The sequence below is a fragment of the Seriola lalandi genome, unplaced genomic scaffold, assembly GCF_002814215.2.
Source record: "Seriola lalandi dorsalis isolate HSWRI2012SDOR001 ecotype SW California unplaced genomic scaffold, Sedor1 jcf7180002053933, whole genome shotgun sequence".
Classification (NCBI taxonomy): Eukaryota; Metazoa; Chordata; class Actinopteri; order Carangiformes; family Carangidae; genus Seriola; species Seriola lalandi.
In genome coordinates, this window is record NW_019524486.1 from 135,697 (window position 1) to 154,778 (window position 19,082).

General features: G+C 40.4%; 2 protein-coding genes across 3 annotated transcripts in view; both read right to left on the bottom strand.

The window, feature by feature from the left end:
- Positions 1 to 3,781: 3,781 nt before the first annotated feature.
- On the bottom strand, positions 3,782 to 11,418 carry patl2 (PAT1 homolog 2). The gene is made up of 20 exons (XM_087172967.1): positions 11,376 to 11,418; positions 11,104 to 11,180; positions 10,827 to 10,998; positions 9,775 to 10,046; positions 9,617 to 9,679; positions 9,481 to 9,534; positions 9,224 to 9,388; positions 8,903 to 8,977; positions 8,661 to 8,809; positions 7,731 to 7,805; positions 7,510 to 7,633; positions 7,225 to 7,342; positions 6,958 to 7,064; positions 6,818 to 6,871; positions 6,590 to 6,732; positions 6,263 to 6,419; positions 5,805 to 5,945; positions 5,616 to 5,713; positions 5,386 to 5,526; positions 3,782 to 5,275 (listed from the first exon to the last, which is right to left on the bottom strand). The coding sequence occupies exons 1-20, from the start codon at positions 11,416 to 11,418 to the stop codon at positions 5,242 to 5,244; spliced, it is 2,262 nt and encodes a 753-aa protein (XP_087029093.1). The 3' UTR covers positions 3,782 to 5,241.
- A 691-nt stretch (positions 11,419 to 12,109) lies between these two features.
- LOC111652272 (transforming growth factor beta-1-induced transcript 1 protein) overlaps positions 12,110 to 19,082 on the bottom strand; it is a 10,087-nt gene continuing 3,114 nt past the window's right edge. Inside the window, exons 2-12 of one of the 2 annotated variants that reach the window (XM_023402492.2) lie at positions 18,765 to 18,815; positions 18,269 to 18,417; positions 18,093 to 18,148; positions 17,385 to 17,521; positions 17,211 to 17,295; positions 16,564 to 16,648; positions 15,086 to 15,268; positions 14,816 to 14,989; positions 14,628 to 14,709; positions 13,900 to 14,048; positions 12,110 to 13,022 (exon numbers count right to left, since the gene is read on the bottom strand). In XM_023402492.2, coding sequence (XP_023258260.1) covers positions 12,756 to 13,022; positions 13,900 to 14,048; positions 14,628 to 14,709; positions 14,816 to 14,989; positions 15,086 to 15,268; positions 16,564 to 16,648; positions 17,211 to 17,295; positions 17,385 to 17,521; positions 18,093 to 18,148; positions 18,269 to 18,417; positions 18,765 to 18,815 — 1,418 coding nt within the window. In that variant the 3' untranslated portion in view covers positions 12,110 to 12,755. The remainder of the gene's footprint in view (positions 13,023 to 13,899; positions 14,049 to 14,627; positions 14,710 to 14,815; positions 14,990 to 15,085; positions 15,269 to 16,563; positions 16,649 to 17,210; positions 17,296 to 17,384; positions 17,522 to 18,092; positions 18,149 to 18,268; positions 18,418 to 18,764; positions 18,816 to 19,082) is intronic. The other variant, XM_023402493.2, reaches the window with a different exon arrangement.

The window sequence follows — 19,082 nt, forward strand, 5'->3', positions numbered from 1 at the left end:
CAGTTTGTAGGGAATATAAAACCAATCACTCACAATTACCTGACTGTAGATATCCATACAGCTAATTCATCTGGGCTGTATTTTTGGTTGGTTGCTGGCCATGATTGTGTTGGCTACACTTCCTAATGTCATGCTATGCTACAGAGCATAAATAAATGTGTTCCCCTGGAGAGTGAGTGTGCTTTAAAATATTGAAACAAGCTGTTGTCGAGTCAAATATAACGTGTAGACGATGACAGGCGTCGCATAAAAAGATCCAACACAGCGTAAAGCATAAAAACAACCTTAAATGGATAAAAGGAGCAGTCAGCCAGGGAAAGACATATACTGCAGACTGGTTAAGAAAAATATAGACTAAATATAGGATAATAAATCATCCAGATGATACCACCACAGTGACACATCTGAATAGGCAGCAGTTTAGTCTAATACTTAGTTTTAAGGACAGTTTTTACAGGCACTTTAGTAAATATTTCTGTAGACTTCAACTAATACATAAAACCCATTATTGCATGTGTGACTGAATATGTATTGTGCAATGAGCTCGATGTCCAACCTGTCTGGACTATACGCAGCCTTATTTGTGAATGGGCTTTATGACAATGATGACGTTACTTGCCTTTCAAACGGGGAAACATGATGGAAAGTGAGCTTCATCCTCTATTCACGTCTCTTCGAGCCCATAATGTCTCCATGGTCTCAGCCCCCACACACACACACACACACACACACACACACACACACACACACACACACACACACACACACACACACGGTGGATGAGACTGGCCCCTTGTATATTTAAAGAAAAAAGCAGGTAAAAAGAGAAAAGATATCCCACCTTTCACATAGATTCCTCACCTAAAGTCCAAATCCTCTTCTTATGGGGTCAAGGAGAGGTTAACGTCCCGCTCCCCAGCCCACCCAGACCTCTCACATACTTGGCTTCTCAACAAACGCACTCACCACCTCTGCTGCCACTGACAAACCATCTGTCTAACTTCTCACCACATGGTAACAAATGTGGCTTTTGATTCACATCTGCTTCTTCAGCCTTTTAAAATATTTAAGCAGTCGAAGCTTTAATCATTTATCATCCCATTTTTGAATATAGGTTTGTTTATCCAGGATGTCATAAAAGTGTTAATTGGCAGGCAAAGGAATGAGTAGAATTACCGTCATGATAATTGCAGATGTTTGTGTTGACTTTACATGGACATAAAATTAGCAATGTGAAATTTACAGTCCTACCAAGTAAATAATTGGTTTTAAATCACAACATGCAAAATCACATCCCACATTTTTTTTAGTAATGCTAGCAGCATGGCTTTAAGGATCATAATGACAGTTGACCACTTTGATCCAGAGTGAAATATCTCAACTACTGTTGCATGGATTGTCATGAATTTTTTTTTTTCAGACATTCGTGGTTCCCTGAGGATGAGGAAGACTTTGGTGAAAGTACAGTCTAAAAGAGCCAATAGCTAGCATGGCTTTGTCTGAAGATGCTCTGTCTGGCAGAGGCTTTTACAGCTGTGCAGTTCCAGTAGCTGACAGCTGTGCTGAGTGGAAAATGCATGTCTTTGCCGAACAGTTGAGGGGTGGAAAGATCATTACGGCTAAAAGCCACAGGGAGTTTATACATTTACCTATAAATCTTAACAGAGCAGACAAAAGCACGTAGATATCACGCAGACGGTGGTGTACACATATTGTCAGGGCAGTTTTCAAGAAGACTGAAGATAAATAACCAATCACCGTCTCTTTTTGAGAGTTTCTTGCACCTCCTGACTGACATCTGTTGCCTTGTGCACCTGTACAATCAGTATAAAACCAAACTGTGTACTCAGTCTATTTTTAAAGACACAGATGACATGAATTGATACAGTGCCAAACAGTGTCAGCTAATGTAATGAGACAGCTGTTAATGATGAAGCTGGCTTCACTGACCTCCTGGGCTGGGGTTTGGTTTGAGGTGGAGGTCAGGATGTTAGTATGTCACTCTGTGTAATGTTTAAAAAAAATAAAATTAAAATTAAAATGTGGGCTCAGGATCACAGTGCAACCACTGTTCGACAAGGATTCCCTGACTCCACACAGCCATGTCTGCAATGTGTATCCCTGCCCAGATGTGTGCAGCTGCTCCAAGGAGGCTGGCCAACACGGCTCTGACTCAGTGTTTGGTTTACAGCCAGTGGAATCTGCCAACTGTTGAGTGTCCAAAGCTGGTTGGCAACTCAACTTGACGACAATGTTGCTTTTAACCTGCTGCAGACAAACAGACTGACAGCTGCGAGCACAGTGAGAAGTCTGAGCAGGAGAGTCTGAAAGACAATTAATTCAATATATTTACTGGTGAAGAGTTGACATGTTAAATATCAAAGCATTACAAAGTGATTTACCATCCACTGTAAGCAGCACTAGAGTGAAATTAAAATGTTTTTGTGCTTTTAAAAGACAACAAAATATCAGATTTCTACACAACGCTCCTAAACATTGCCTCTAGAGACATTTCTAGCCTGGTCTTAATGTTTGGGGTAAACACCGTCTGCTTCTGCTACACTGTCACATGAACAGGGGCATTACATTAGAACAGCCTCCTCTGTTCCAGGACCTCGGGCTCCAAAGCGTACAGCAACACATTCTTTGAGAATGTAGATACGGCCACAGCAGAGGGTTTAATAAACACAGACATGCAGAGTCAAGAGGGAGCCATGATTTACAGATCTCAAACACACCATGCTATGTTCAAATAGTGCAGCATAATACTGTTTTACTGTTGTGCTAAGCAATAAACACAATTATTAAGTAAATGTTCACATTTAGATTGAATCTATTGTTAATGTCTTGTAACTAAAACCTATCTACATATTAATACCAGCAAAGTGATGTGACAATAAAATTGGTTTCCCAGACAAAATGCCACATTTGACCCCCATTTCAAATGCACATAATTTATTACAGTATTACACGAGCTCTGCCTAAATCCAGCCAGTCTTCTGATATTTAAAAATCAGGTCAGTATAAGTCCAAATATTTGATGAGCCAAATATCAAACCCTAATCCAAAGAAACATAACATGCACTTATTAACAGGGGATGAATGCGTTTAATGTATTTAACCCTTCAAAGATAACTACCAAGTTGTTTCTCTTACTACCAGCATTCTACAGAGCAGTTTATTTTCAACATTTAAACACATGCAGAGACAGAGACCGTTTATCCATCGTCGTACCGCATTCCAGCCGACTCAGAGGCATTAAGAAAATATCAAATGTCTGCCAGTGCTAAGATTTTATATAGCCTTTATAAAGTCTGGTCAGTGACAAACCAAAACACATTCAAATGGGAAAGACATTACATTACAGCAGTCAAGAGTTAGGGCTTCATATAGGAGCACATTAAATCACTGAATTGTGCATCTGAACATGTCACCTATCGTTTTGCTTTTCTCCTACCTGCTTCATATCACCGTCACTTTTTTAATTTTCCTCTTTTTCTGCAGCTCTCTCCTGTTCTGGTTTCTCATTAGTGTACAGTTATTTGCATAACTGGCCTCATGAATCCCATATCTGTCTTTAATTTTCCCTGTTCTGCTCTGCAAAGCATTAGATGAATTAATATTTGCATTCTGCTACCTTGAGGACTTACTCCCTCCTTATACTGTGCAGAGTCACATCTTGTTTTGCTGCTGCTGCCAGTTTCTGCCTTTAGGAATGTCACACACTGGCGTTTCAGCACAGAACAGGCCAAGTAGTCTGTTTAAAACTCAACTCCCTCCCGCAAAAACCCACAATATCTGGAGCACAGATTTGTTACAGATTTGATGTGAGCCAGAGGCAAGAGTAGCCTCATAGGACAATAGCCAGACTCATTACGGTTTGCATGGATGCTGCCACTGTAACTTTGTTAGATCTTTTAATAAGACCCGCTGCACCACACAAAGCAGATTCTACAGTAAAGTCTGATGCCCATGGCTTTGCTCCATCATGTGCTCCTTTTGCTTGGACAGTCAAAGTCCTTCAAGGCTTTGTACTAGAATGAATTTTCTGAGAACCAGAGCAACCTGATGATGCATTTAAAGATTTTTTTTTTATTTATATTGCAAGTGCTCTACAAGGGTGCAATTTAAATTATTCCTGTTTCCAAATGAATACAATAAATAAAAATCTCTTTACAACTGAACCATCAAACATGGAAAATTACAAATACATCATATTTAGTATCGCTACACATGTATACACAATGCATGCTTTTTTTTTTTTTTTTTACAAAAAACCCAAATTGCATGGTTTGTTGATGGCCCATGCCATGTCAACTTCCTTAAATGGTTATTATAATGAACATATAGGTTCAGCTGCACAATCATAAATAAGTATACAATCCTCAACCTGGTCACCACATTTGATTTATCTGAAATGTAACTGGCTTTTAGATGGTACCTTTTGGAAACTTGAGAATTCCACATTAAGCCAATGTTGTTTACTATCACTGAATGCTAAAACCAAAAACAAGTTGGGTGTTGAGCAAATGATTTACTACTTAACCTATGATAAAATTAGTACAATTTTATTCTATCTGAGATTAGTAGTAAATACAAGAAGTATTTGTTTACTGTTTTTGGGTGTAGTTACTCTGAAATAACTGATCCAATAATCCTGGTAAACTACATTGTACAGCATTTCTTCAGAATGTGCTTTTGTTTTTGTTCAGTTTAAGTGAAATATTTATATGTTGAACTGATGCAGCACACTTTATCTCCGATTCCTTGTCCTAAATGTAATTGGCTTTTAAATAATACTTTTAGAAATAAATAACTGTAGAATGGTTAGATAGAAGCCAGGTAAGTAAATCAGCTCCATCTGCTAGTTCATGTAATCTTACCGGCTACATAACATGGCAATCTCATGAAATGATCAACACATGGAAAAGAAAAACAAACTGTTTTTAACTTCTGAGTAACTTGCACTGATGTAACCTACTGGAGACCAAAGGGAGGAAAGTAAAAATATCAGATAAAGGAAATAAAGGGAAACAGTTTGAAAGTGCAAAAATGTGAAGGGATGAGGGAGGGAGGAGGGGGGATAAGAATCAAAGCATTTTGAACACAGTTCAGAGAATATTACATAGCTTCTGTTATAATGAACACTGAGGGGTTTTTGTCAGGGCTGCACTTCTGCTCCTTTTAGTCTAGTGCTCAACCTGGTCATATAGCTGAACATCTCTTTAGCTTCTTCCCACCTTAAGATGGAAGAGCCAAGAATCCAGTCGCAGACCTAAATAAAGATATTTGAATCAGGCCAGAGTCCAACAAATATCTTCCTATTAAATCAAAGCCTAAAAAAACAAAAACAAACAAAAAACAAAACAAGAAAACCCAACTTACTCCATGTTGTTTTTCAGCTGATGCACAGTCCGCTTGTCCAGGTAACGGCAGAAGAGAGTGAGCAGGTTTGAAGGCAGAAGGAGCGGCTCTACCAGTGAACACTGGGACAGCTGTCCCGCCACCTGGAATATTGTGTCAGTCCTACAGGACAACAGGAAGAAGAATGTCAGAATCCCATAAGAATGTTGAAATCATCTCCCTTCATGGAACAGTCGACTAAAAAGCCACACCAGGTCTCAAAGTCACCGATGCTGGGCTCGAGAGGAACACCTGAAGACAGCAGCTTCTCTCCATGGGACAGGAGAGCATACAGTAAGGACAGTCCAAACTGAAAGGAAAAGGAGCAAGTGAGAAAACCTCAGAAACTAAAAAATAAAATGACACTAAACAAAATTCAAACAGAAACAGAAAGCACACACCTTGTTCTGACATGCCAGTGTAAGGCACTCGTATGTTGATAGAGACTCCGATGACGTCAGATCTTTGAGGACCCTAATCAGCTGACTGAACGCCAGGCCACCAATCACTTTTCGAAGAGGTGGGTAGAGCACTGGGAGCGCCTAAAGCGGATGTGATGATAACCATTTCAAGCAAAACTTCCAAACCTCCAGACACTCAGAATTTGCTACGGTTCATGCAACTGAAAAGTTTTGGTTTTGGGAATGCTGGTAAGACAAAATGAGCAATTTGAAATTCCTTTGGCTCTGGAAAATAATAATTTACACTTTTGACCATTTTCTGACTTTTTATAGAACAAACGAATAATCAGTAAAATAACAGATGAACAGAAATAGAATTTTCAGCTTATGGTTTTTGTTGAGTACATCATATAAAGAAAAATTACATTTAAAAACTTCACACAAAAACACTGTCCTACCTCTTCTGCATCTCGGCTCATCAGTGTAGGAAGGTTAGAGGCCACAATACACAAGATTTTCATTGCAGAATCATGTTTCAGGAACGGGAGCAGACGGGCGAAAAGCCTTTTGCCTTTTGAGACCACCAGGAAAGGAAGAAACTCCCCTCCTGAATCTCTACATCAAAAGGTTATTTGTTGAAATTCAGTACCCATCAAAATCTTAACTATTTGGTCCAACTTCAGTAGGGAAGCACAAACAAGAATAAGCCGAAATTGACTTATCTACACGCAATGTTTATACAATATGCATCACTTCTTTCAAGGGGCTGGGTGTCTATGACTCACAGAGGGTCGTGGTGTTGCAGCTGGGAGTAGATGTGCTCCACCTTCCTCTGGGTCTTCTCCATCAGCCTTCTTTCTTCTGCTTCAGACAAGACTGTGGTTTTCATCCTCTCTGTTTCCTCGACCTCCAACAGAGCCATGAACAGCTGCAGAGCACAACAGCTGTGACTGACTGCGAGTAAAAAAACTGGTAACCAGCAGGTACCTTCAAAACAAGTAATCAGCAGGTACCTTTTCTATTTTGCTGAGGACCTCTAACCGCTGTTGTCTGGTGTCTTTTTGTTCCTGTAATTTGGAGGTAACAGTGTTAGCATCTGAGTTGGCAGATTAATACACAAGATGCCAGAATTTGTCTCAAACACACAAGTCACCTCAAGCGGACACTGAGCTTGGACTGCGTGAACTGCACTGATGGCACGACGAGGAGAGTAACATGTGGACACAGCAACTTGACCCAAAGAGCCTTCAATGTGCACCACTGGAAGAGCAAAAGACTTATAATTGTAGACATACAATTGTATCTGCATAGAGCCCTAACAACCTTCACCACAACCTGGGGCAGTCTGTATATACCTGAGAGGACACATCAAATGGCAGAAAGGTGAGGCAATAAGGCGATATAGGTAATGGGAGAAAACCTGGTGTGTAGGTGTCAGTCTTTGTGATGTAAGGTGTGGTGAGCTTGGGTGGCTCCCTCTTGCTCCTGATGCCAAGCTCTTCCTCGGCCATCTTGGCTTCTATTCGTCGATAGTACTCCTACGACAAGGTTTAAATAGATGAGCCGTGAAAATTCATTTTCTTTGCTTATGCATGTGACAATTTGCTTACATGATACAGGAAGTACCAAAAAGAAGCAGGAGGTAGGTTTTTTTTTTTGCAAAAAAATAACAATGAATAATGACACTAGAGTAAAGACGTCCTACCTGGTAATAGTAGTCCTCAAGGTAAGGATTCTCACTCTGCAGCTGAATCATCTGCAGCCTGGTGATCCACTCCTTCTCTTTGCCCGTCATGAGGTTACGGTAAGGATCCCAACCCTCCGATTTTCTACAAACAGATCATGTCTTTTGTAAATAAAACCATTCCTTTTTCTCAACATACTGAATATGACAAATTCAAAATCTTTACTTGACATAGAACCAACCTTTGGAATATACGCTGTTTTTGACTAAGTAATCTTTTATGTTGAGGGTGGAGCTGGGTGACAGGACCAGGGTACCTGTTGATCACAGACAGACTCAGTTTTCTGCTTTACATTAAAAAAAAAAAAAAAGTCAAACAGTAGTATGTCATTTGACAAAGTACACAGCTCCATTACTTTAGACAAAGTATAGATACTATTGATAAAATATTACTCCATTACAAGTGTTAAAGTACATCAGTACCTGCTTGGCATAGTTATATTGTTCCACATCTAAAGAACCTAATGACTATGAAACAACCTACTGAATGTGCTGACTTACTGCAGAACCTGTCAAATAAATGTAGAATATGCTACGAAGCCTGTAGAAAAACAACTGAATCAACAAAAGGACAGTTGTCTGTTAATAAGTGTATCTTTAATTAAACATTACATACCTCGACATGCTTTCTCAGGTAGGACGGCAAATTTTTGTAGGCTTTGATGAAGCTTGGTCGTCGTAAACGCAGAAAACATTTATCGCGGAATGAATCTATTATTTCTAAAATTTGAAACATGGACTTAAGATACTTCCAAGTTCAAACTGAGCTGTTCAAAAATGACTGACAGAGTAGGAGTTGACTGATTGTTTTTTCTCGAGTAACGAACGTATGACTCATCGCATTTTCGAAAATAAAAGATAATTCATTCTGCTTCATTTCGTCAAAAGTACAATATTTGTTGTTTCAATGGAGTAAAATCATAAGATTCCAAAAAAATAAAAAATACACAAATACACATATTACCCCAGGGAATGTACACATTTCTGAAAGTCAAGTCAATGGAAAGAGTTTTATATACGCATGAGCGATGTACTAGACTGCCAAGTCATAAACAAACTTGATACTTTGCTGACAAATCAAACAGTCCTGTGAGATACACAAGATCACACACCTGAAATGCTGCACTGGATTAGACGAGGGGCTGTCAAAGGGGGACGGTCTTGGTGAGTTGGCACCAAAGCGCAGCTGCATCATTTTAGGATTCAAAGACTGAGGAGTGGAGGGGCAGCGGTGGGTTGAAGGAAACATGAATCTCCCCGTCTGATTCAGCACAAATAACATGAGTCAGGACAAATATAAATTTGGTATTTGCATTAATGTATCAGAGTAGGTCTAATTTAATTTGGAATAAACCTGATTGTAATGCTGCCGCGGGGTCAAAGGTTGACGTGAGAAGATGGGTGATCCTGGTGCTATTGGTGCTTGCATCTGCAAGACAAAAGCAATCCAGAAACTAAGATTAAGTGAGGAAGTTGACAGGCAACAACTTCGAGTATGTTTCTTTAAAAGAATATTTACACATTTTAGAAAATCTGCTTATTGACTTTCTCTTGCCTTGAGTGATGATGAAACTCAAGGAGGTTGCTACACTACACTGCTACACACACTTTAGGGATGCTGGAAGGTGGATTTGAGTATTGTCAAACTATTCCTTTGAAATTAATGATTATCCACCTGAGAGTGGCCTCTTTGGCCAAACTGTCTCCTGTAGTAGGGTCCTCTGAGTTCCCCTCTCCTGCCCCTGAAGGAAGAGACAGGATATGGCAAATCCAGGAAGTTGGAGGTCAGGTGCTGACCTCTGCCTCTGTGACCATCAATCACACAAACTATAGCACTGTCCTAAGAAACAGAATAAAATAAGACAACTATTTGTTTTAAGTAAAACACTGCCATATGGATTATATCATGGTCTTTAGTGATCTTATCTTAACCTGAAGTAGTGATCCTGAGATCCGTCTGGTTTTTCTGTAAGAGGGTGCCATCCACTGAGGAAAAAAAAAAAAAGTAAACAGTGAAACATTACAAGCTCAAGCAAAAACTAAAATTTCGTTAAAAGTTGGCACTTACATCATCTTCAAAGGTTTTATGGAACATGGCGTTCCCACAGTCCACTATGGCACTGTCAAGACTCTTAAAAGTAAAAGAGACCAAAATGAAGACGACCTGCTGTGAGGTGAGCTGTCTAACTGCACTTTTCAGACAATAAATACATCAACCTGCATCACCTTGAGGCTTGGACGCCCCTCCACTATCCTCATCACAGCCGGGTCTTCAAACATTTGCCCCCTGCCCAGCCCTCCCCTGTGTCCTCTACCTCTGCTACGCTGCCCAGGGGGAGCCCGGGGCAGATACTGTTGCCTCTGTCTGGGAGGGGAGGGGGAGCTGTGGGGAGACAGAGGTTTGGGGTCTGGTGGTGGAGGTGTTGGCGGAGGAGCTGGTGGCTCTCCAAACTGAAGACTGCCGCTGGGATGCTCTGTGGTCCCATGTGCATCAAGATCTACAGGCACATGATTAAACTTTTTTACACTGAAAAAAATGTTCGAAAGACCCGAAAAACCCTCAGGATACATCACTGATGATGTGCCCTATCTTAGCATCAATAGATTTTTCATTACGAATAAACTCAAGATATTTGAGTTACAGCACCCTCATTTTAAATTAACTAACGTAAAAATAAACTTTGAATGAATTCAATGCCAAAATTTCAGAAAATGGATTTTAGACTTTCTGTCTCAATTTTATTAAAGTTTGTTGACTTGAAAGAAGAGTTTGACATTGAGAAATGTACTTATTTTCCTTTTTTTTTGCAAAGAGTTAGATAAGAAGACTGACACTGCTCTGTCTGTATAGTAAACAGTCCCCAGCTTGTCAGCTTATCTTAGCATAAAGACTGGCAACAGGGGGAAACTGCTAGCCTGTCCAAAGGAAACAAGATTAGGAGCAGTTGTTTGGCAACTAGTCCTGGCCAACAAACAGTCCAGCACATGACGCCGTAGAACAGATTATTGTCATTTTACACTTACTCATATTTACTGTACAGATGAGAGAGAGTGATAGACTACAATCATCCCATCTAACTTTGGGCAAGAAGGTGCATGAGTGCATTTCTCAAAATATTTAACTATTCCTTTGAATTTTCGTTCCCCCCTTTTTTTCCTTTTTACATTGTAAAAAGAAACAAAGTTGGACAGACATGTTGTCCCATCGGAAAACAAAAGCGTTATGTCTGTTTTAAATACTGAGGGAAATGTGACAAAAAAAAATGACATTCACACACCCATTCCAAACGTCTCTTCATTGAAGATATTTATCGCCTCATCCTCCTCAGCCATGGCCTGCAGGAGCCCACAGTCCATGTTGGTCCCATCCTCTCCATCACTCCACTCACCTCCATTCTCAGGCCACTGAGGCTCAGACACTTTTTCAGTCTCCTGGGTGGATGGAGACAGCTTGGAGGTAAAAAATAATAATAATAAAATGACTATAAAGAAGCTAAGCCACACTGACCACTATAGTCCCGCTTTCCTAAGAAATTGAACGTTTTAGCATCAAACCAAATGCTTATTCTCAGCATGCAATGAATCTCGTTTGCTAGCACGCTGTTTAGGCCCTGACCAGACGCTGGCGCGTGCTAAACACAACATTAATCACACATTAAAAAACAGACAGTTGATACTGACTTACTTGTTGCTGTCGTGAATCACTCATTGTGTATATATATATCTGTTTTACACTTGAAGCCGACGGGTGACGGTGACTTTCTAAGCAAGGCTGCTTTCTCTTGCCAGACAGCAAGGGAGGCTCATTAACTTTTAAATGAACTCACCTGTGAGGCGTGCACACGTCAACACGCTGCACGTGGCGGTCATCTCGCCTCTATTCTATGCTGCAGTTTATGAATATTTCATTGTGTTTTTTACTCGTTGAATGAGTTTGTTAAATGTTCACTTTGTGTTCTTTGAAAACACGGACAGTCTAAGGACTCAGCCTTTTTTTAAAACGGTCAGACTCCGTTCTTCTGGGAAAAACTGAGTAGATTCTGACACCTAGTGGACAAACTGCACATTCAGTTCACATTCACTTCCAACCACGACTTCACACCACATACATGGAGAAATTGATTTGTTCTGCACAAAAAAACAACTTTTTAATGCATAAGTGGATGAAGAAATAAATATTGTATGTAGGACTGATTCTCTTATATTCCCAATTTGACCAAAGGCAAAAGAAATGCACCTTAAAATCTTACAAACATCTTTTCCCCTGAACTTTTCAGAAACCTAATTTCGATTTATTTATTTATTTATTTTTGAAACTACTGGCATTATGTTATGAATTCAATATCATGAATAAACTACAATCTATATCTCCCACCCCTCCCACTTTTAATCTATTTAGATACATGTAATTTCATTTTTTTTCTCAAAACCTATTTTCTTTCTTCAAGCTGTTATACATCTGCTGAGTCTGATATCTTTGTTCTTTCTTCTTACTAAACTTTGTTCAGATGCTTATGCTCCTGATTCTTTGGCTCACTCACCCACGAAACAGCAAAACAAGTTGTGTTCTCCTTTATTTTATTCTTTGGAATTGTTTTTTTTTTTTGGCAACTTGCATAGAGCAATAGTAAAAGAATAATGCAAAATATCTGACTTTAAACATACCGTAGCTTAGTTTGTTACACAAAAACATATATAGCAGTCAGCATACAATGTATAAAAGCAATTGCAGTGACACTTATACCTTTGCAATATAAAGCAAATATATTAAAGGGGATTTTCTTGCACAACAGTACAAGTCCTTCACTGAAACAATAAATTTGCTCTCATTATACTGTTTTTTTCTACCTTTGGCAAAAGAATTCAATTTTCAATATTCAATTTGAATCAATACAGTATGCAAAAGATTTACATACATGACAAAATCATTTGGCATCATTTTGTGTCCGTCTAACCAATACTATATTTATATTTCATACTGCCAGTCTAAATTCAGGCCACTTTTTTTTTTTTTTTTCAGATAAACAGAAATGAGTAGGGTTGAATGATTCTCTTTTTTCCCCATCCCTCTATTGACTCAAATATTCTTAAAACCAAGAAAGAGACCAGCTCCACCCTCATTCCCACAGTAAAAAACACTAATTGAGAACTCAGAGTCATAAAGCTTCTCTGACCCAGAGGATGGGGGGCAAAGTCCAGCTGAATCCTCAACCAAAGAGTTTGATGAAGCAGGGGTGGCAGTAGGGCTTGTTCTCCTGCTCCTTGAAGCAGCCTTTGCTCAGGGGCTTCAGGCAGAAGTGACACACGAGGTGGTGGGGGTGGAATTTGGCCCCCATTGCGGTGACGCAGCGGCCCAGGATCGGCTGTTGGCAGGCCTGACACACGCTGCCGCGGGACTGGTGGTAGTGGGCCTCGCACAGCGGCTTACCCTCATGTTCGAAGAAGCTGCCGTTAACAAAGGGGCTGTAGCACTCCTGCAGACGAGAGGGAAAGAGAAAAGCAGCATGATTCAGTCACAGCAGAGAGTCCTGACTCATGGAACTGTAATTAGAAAGATGTCATTTCTCATGACATAATTCAAACTTATTTTTGGTTTTGGTTTAAAAAAAAAAAAAAAAAAAAAAAAAACTTTTTTTATATGCGGTGCCTTTTTTCAGGAACGCCCTGCTCACACACACAGTTACACACATGCACACATCACAACCACTGAGTGATCCGCTGGTCACTAAGCTGCTTCACTGTAGCAGCTGTGGCTCAAGTGCCTTAATCAAGAGTGCATATTAAACAGATATCGGTTTATTTCCAGTGCTGTAAGCAAAGATTTTAGAAAATACTGAGGTCCACATTGTCTCACCCACCAGAGAAATTTCTGCCAGTCCATCAACCAAACTTTGATTCAATTAAAATAATAAAAAAATTAAATTAAATTAAATTAAATTCACATTTTATTGATATATATGTATATAATCTTATTTCCCTACATTATGGCCTGGTGCCACACATGTAATTGTGGTGGATATCACTAAATTACTGAAATTTATTTATTAATATTTTCATAAAACATTCAAATTTAATTAAAAAAAATCTGAATCTGTCTTTAAACTCTGTCTGTCTGTAAACTCTCACCTCGGTGCCCTCCATAGCATTTGCAGCCCTGCTCATCTGCATATCACATGACCCTGACTTTTTCTCAGCATAAACCTATAATAACTGCAACCATAACACACCGGGAGTCAAACGCTTGGTCATTTCACCAGTGTGCCAACAGCGCCACACGCCAAGCAAATTTTTGGCAACTGCAACAGCCATTATTTAAGGACACGTCCTTCATGCCCGCAGAGAAACACTCACCCTACATACGAAACACTGTGGGTGCCAGAGAGAGTTGAGAGCTGAGATGTAGTTTTCCAGAATGGGCTGGCTGCAGCCTTGACAGCGGGAAGCAAACAGAGTCAAGAAGCACTGCTGGCAGTACTGCTGGCCCTCACGGTCATGGAAACCTGCAAAGACACGGTCACAGTTGTACACAGTTGTAGTCCTCCATTGATAAATGTCGAATTATCCGGATAATGCCAAACATTGTCAGAACCTTTTCCATGTAATTCTGCTTTGTGGTACATTAAACTTCAGTCTGCTTGTAATGGTTGTAGGGTTTCCTGATTTGAACTTTAAATGGCTGACAGTATTTCTTTTTCTTCCGTCTCACAGCCTGTAATGTTTTAAATTTGGTAATTTTCATGCCAAGAAAGTTCAATGAATCAGTGTTCCTTGGAAAAGCCTTAGCAGGGATGGTAAACTCTCCTTTGTAACACACAAATTAAAAGAGAAAAATACTGATGTTGAATTCTATAAGAACAGATTGAATAAATCATAATCTTGAAATGAAGAATTCATGTACAAAATAAACCATTTAATGAACATCATATGATATTAAAACAATGATTAAATGAATTATTGATTGATTATTTGTGTACGTTTGACAGAAAGGTTCAGTTCTATGTGAGTGTGACCTTGCTGCAGTTCACTGTTAACTGCTGAGTGTCGAACCCAGACAGGATGCAGTACATGCCACCCATTACCTTCCTCTCCAAACGCCCGGCTGCACTTCACACAGCAGAAGCACTCTGGGTGCCAGTTCTTGTCCAGAGCGGTGACCATTTTCTAAACAAAGAGAGGAATAAAAAGTAACATGGGTTGAGATATTGATTCAAGCTGCTTTTGTCAAAATAAACTCAAAATGAGACACGTGCACATCCAAGTGTCTCACATTTAGTATGGGCTTGTTGCAGTGCGCACAGTGAGGGGAGAAGAGGGTGAAGTAGTCCGACTCGCAGTATGGTCGCCCGTCCTTCTCAAAGAAGTTGCGACTGCCCAACTCTGTCTCACACTCGGTGCACACAAAATGCTCCGGGTGCCACACCTTCCCCAGAGCCGTCACTACCTGCGTGAGGAAACAGTGGATTTGAGTCAAAAAAAAAAAAAAAAACTTAATATACTTGCATATGCATCAATATGTAGATATATTCTGATAACTCACCTGTCCTACTACTGGTTTCTGGCAGGCTGAACAGTTTCCCTTGGAGGATGTTTGAACTCCTTGTCGGCTCAGGTCTGATTGAAGCAGCCCCAGCATGCTGTCCAATGAGCCGCCAGATGAGGCTTGTGGGGGGGCGGCGGGCTGCTGCGCTGCTGTCACCACCGGAGTGACGGGCGCAGCTGGCTGTGGGAAGAGAAAGGAAAATGACGCATGGCACATCTGTCTTTGGGATTTTAATTCTCCAAGAGTTAATCGTTGCTCTACAGTTGGTCTGAAATTAAGTGGCATGAAAGACAGCAACTGTTTTTTTCACATCCGGATATGAGGCTGAGGTACTCTGTGGGCGGAGGCTAAAGCAACCAAATATGTTGTTTTTGTGTGTGTGTGTGTGTGTGTGTGTGTGTGTGGTGGTGGTGGTGGGGGGGGGATTCAAGGTAACATAGTGGTTAAGACACATCAGCACACATCACCATCCCCTTCTGTCTCCCCATGTTTCCTGCATGTCTCTGCTACCTGCTATCTGCCAGGTCAGACTAAAATCACACTGATTCACAATAGTGGGATATATTGTGTATTTCTGGGCTTTTGTTGTCTGGCAGTGTTTTAATCCTGATGGATAACTGGTCAAAAACAGTAAATATTTGATCATAGATAAGCTAGCATAGAGTTTGATGGGAGAAAATTGTTCATTTTTTTTCTTATTAAACTCAATATTTTGCAGAATCACAGCTTTTGTCCATCAGGAGTAGCCTTAATATACTCTGCAGCCTCAACACAGTCTTTTTGTTCATTTTGTGGGGGATGTCGTGTGGACCTGACTGTAAACAAACCCTGGCTTGCTATGAGCCCACACTGCTGCTTTCTGCTGGCTTTCTGGGGTAATTTTGGGAAATGTAGGAAATCACTTGCTTAAATAAAATCAAACAGTTTTATTGAAAGTGCGTAAATATCAACACTTCAGTAAATACTGAACATCACAAGTTAATGACGACAGTATCCAATGATGTGTTTTCCTCTGTTCCCATAACCCTGTGCTCAGCCTTGTTTATAACCCACACTTAAAGTGCACACTGGAATTAAGCAACCTTATAATGACTCAACCACCTCCTTTGCTGACTCATTGAAACGCAGAATAACCAGATTATTTCCCACACCAAATGCAAATCTATAACTCTGACTTTCAACTATCTAAAGCTATTTTTGAAGCTGGAAAATATCTCCACCAAGACTAATTTCCATCCTCAGACCATATCTGGTGACTGATTTATACCAGGAGGCATGTGCTGCGGCCAGGCCACACAGTAACAGTGTAGTCATCATGAAGTCAAGTGAACGTCTTCATGAATCCGCAGTGACTCAGTGTGAGCTGTGTTAAAACTTGGGACAGCTGGGCAGAAAAAAAACAGCACGCTCTTGCAGTGACATTGTGGATTTACAGTGAGGAAGCTGACAGGTTAAACTGTCGTGTGGACTCTTACTGTGCTCTGGACTCTGAAGTCAGACAGAGAGGCCATCAGTTTGTCCAGTTCCAGTGTGGCTGATGTTGCTGAAGGCTTTGCAGAGCTACAACACAAAAGACAATCTTTGTTTTAACAAACCTGCAAAATACACAATTTCATCTAGACCCAGATCACCTGGAATAAAGCCCGAAATAAAACCCAGTAAATAAATTCTGCTATTGCTAATAGAATGTATATTGATGGCTTTTAATTACACATAAGTTATCTATCTTGCTGCATTTTATCATACTGCATGTTGCATAATATTACATTTAGTTGATTAAGATGTGCGCACACACACACACACACACACACACTCAAGAAAGCCTGTTTTTTGCCCTGAATGGCCGAGCTACAAATTAAATTGTGCAAATACTATAATTCTCCCTTTATTTACGTATTTCATGTGTGTGTGTGTGTGTGTTGTGTGTGTGTGTGTGTGTGTGCGCGCGTGTGTGTGTGTTCCTTTACACTAGTTTTTCTTTATGATGACTTTTCAAGAATCTGATTCATTTCAACTTTCTAATGAATTTATTTAACTTGTGCAGCTCTCCTGCTTGTGGAGACTCTTCTGTAGAGAGTTCATTATAACTGCAGTGAACTCTGTAGGTTCTTAGATTTGGTACCTCGAGGAGGAGGAAGTTGTGGCCTTATCCTTAATCTTGTCCCTCTCATCTTTCTTAGAAGAAGGGAACTGGGCCAGGATCTCATCTGATGACAAAAACATGTTCATACAAAAATATTCACTTCAGAGTTAAACACAAGGACACGAAAAACCACGCATGCACGTACTCACTAACCTGTGATGTTGAACTGGGTGGCGTTGAGCTCCTGTAACAGATGGTCCAGTTCACTCAGACCTCCTCCCAACAGCGAGGTGGAGGAGAAGGCTGGAGGAGGATCTGCCGTGCGGGGAGAGCGCGGTTTACACACTGTGCTGTAAAAAAAGATTATAAAGATTATAAACCAACCTGTCACTAATGTGGTTGCATTCATCGTGGTCACTTTGCCATGAATCATAGGTGACTCTTTGAACTTTGTCCATTCATTAAGGAGTCACGGGGCAGCGGAGGACTCTCATTTGTGCATAATAGTTTTTTAAGATCCAAACTTGGTCATTAACAAAGTGGACAAGATGACGAAGGCAGAGGAAAGACAAGTCATTTATCATTTCTTTTGAGATTCCTGACAGTTTTTGGGCAAATATTTTTCTCATTTTCTCTGTGATGTAAAATGTGAATCTCTTACATTCACAGAAACGATAATCAGACTGAATTCTCAATTTTGTTTCACTTCAATCAGTTCTATAACTTTTAATTCATAAATTCTGAACAAATCTAAGTTGCAGGAAGCAATTCAGAGGTCTGGACCAGGCTAAGAAATGTATTCCATTCAGATCATATTTTATTCTGATGATTTAGTGAGACATTATAGAACTAATTTAAGAAGAACAGTGGGCTTGATTACACTGTGTAAAACACGTTAAACAAACTCAGGGAGGGAGTTACCTGTATAATTTGTCTGGGTTGGAGTTCTGGGAGGTCTTCATTGCAGCAGAAACAGTCTGAGGGACAAAACAGATGCACAATCTATCTGTATGATAATATGAATTCACAGAAAAAATATTTGTTGGCAAAGTTCAGGCTTGATGACCAGAGACTGGTCCTGTTGTCCGACTGTCTACCTGCTGTGGGGTGTAGGCGGGTGGCGGTGGCCGGGACACGGCGGGGTCCTGGGTGGCAGATTCAGCATTTTGAGGAGGGTCAGAGGTGAGCAGTACGGGACATCGAGCCAGAGGAGAGCCAGTGTTCTCCAGATCAGCAAGAAGGGCGTCTGGAGGTGAGAGAGGGTAAAGAAACTGAGTGAGAGTAAGAGAGAGAAGAACGATATATTGCATAATAGCTTGAATGTGATGGAAGTTTGGTTGCATTTAATATTCAGTTTAGCTTCAGGTTGGTTTGTAATGGGAATTAGTGACAGTTTACAACCGCATAATGTATCCGTATATTTATGGTAGGGTTTCAGTTTGTTTATAGGTGTTAAAGCTGAGTCAAAAGACATAACAATTAAAGACATGATGAATAAAACATGCAGTGCAACACACTCAATGACAAACAGAACACAGACAACTTGCAGGCAGAGTGAAACACATACAAACGCATGCACAGACAGTTACGTACCAAACACAACAATACGAGGACTGAGAGGGTAGTTAGGTGGCTCAGGCACTCCTAAGGAGAGACAGACAGCCTGTGTGACCAGTACATGACACTGAGGACAATGAGCGTCCTAACACGCTAATCAGTCAGAGGACAGGACAGTCAGAACTGGCACGACCACAAGATAATCCATCGACATACTGGAGTTATTAGAGCACACAAACATTTCTGCATTCATATCTGAGACATGCCAGTATGAAAAGGAAGCAAAGGAGGAAGTGTTTGGCGACTGATATCTAATTCCACTCCACCCCCCCACCCCCCCCACCCCCCCCCCCC

Excerpts from the sequence above, each read along its gene's own strand:
- patl2 (XM_087172967.1), bottom strand. The coding sequence starts at position 11,418 with ATGACCGCCACGTGCAGCGTGTTGACGTGTGCACGCCTCACAG. Across the intron at positions 8,810-8,902 it reads CGCGGCAGCATTACAATCAG|ACGGGGAGATTCATGTTTCC; the intron begins GTTTATTCCAAA and ends GTGCTGAATCAG. Across the intron at positions 5,527-5,615 it reads ATCGGTGACTTTGAGACCTG|GACTGACACAATATTCCAGG; the intron begins GTGTGGCTTTTT and ends GTTGTCCTGTAG.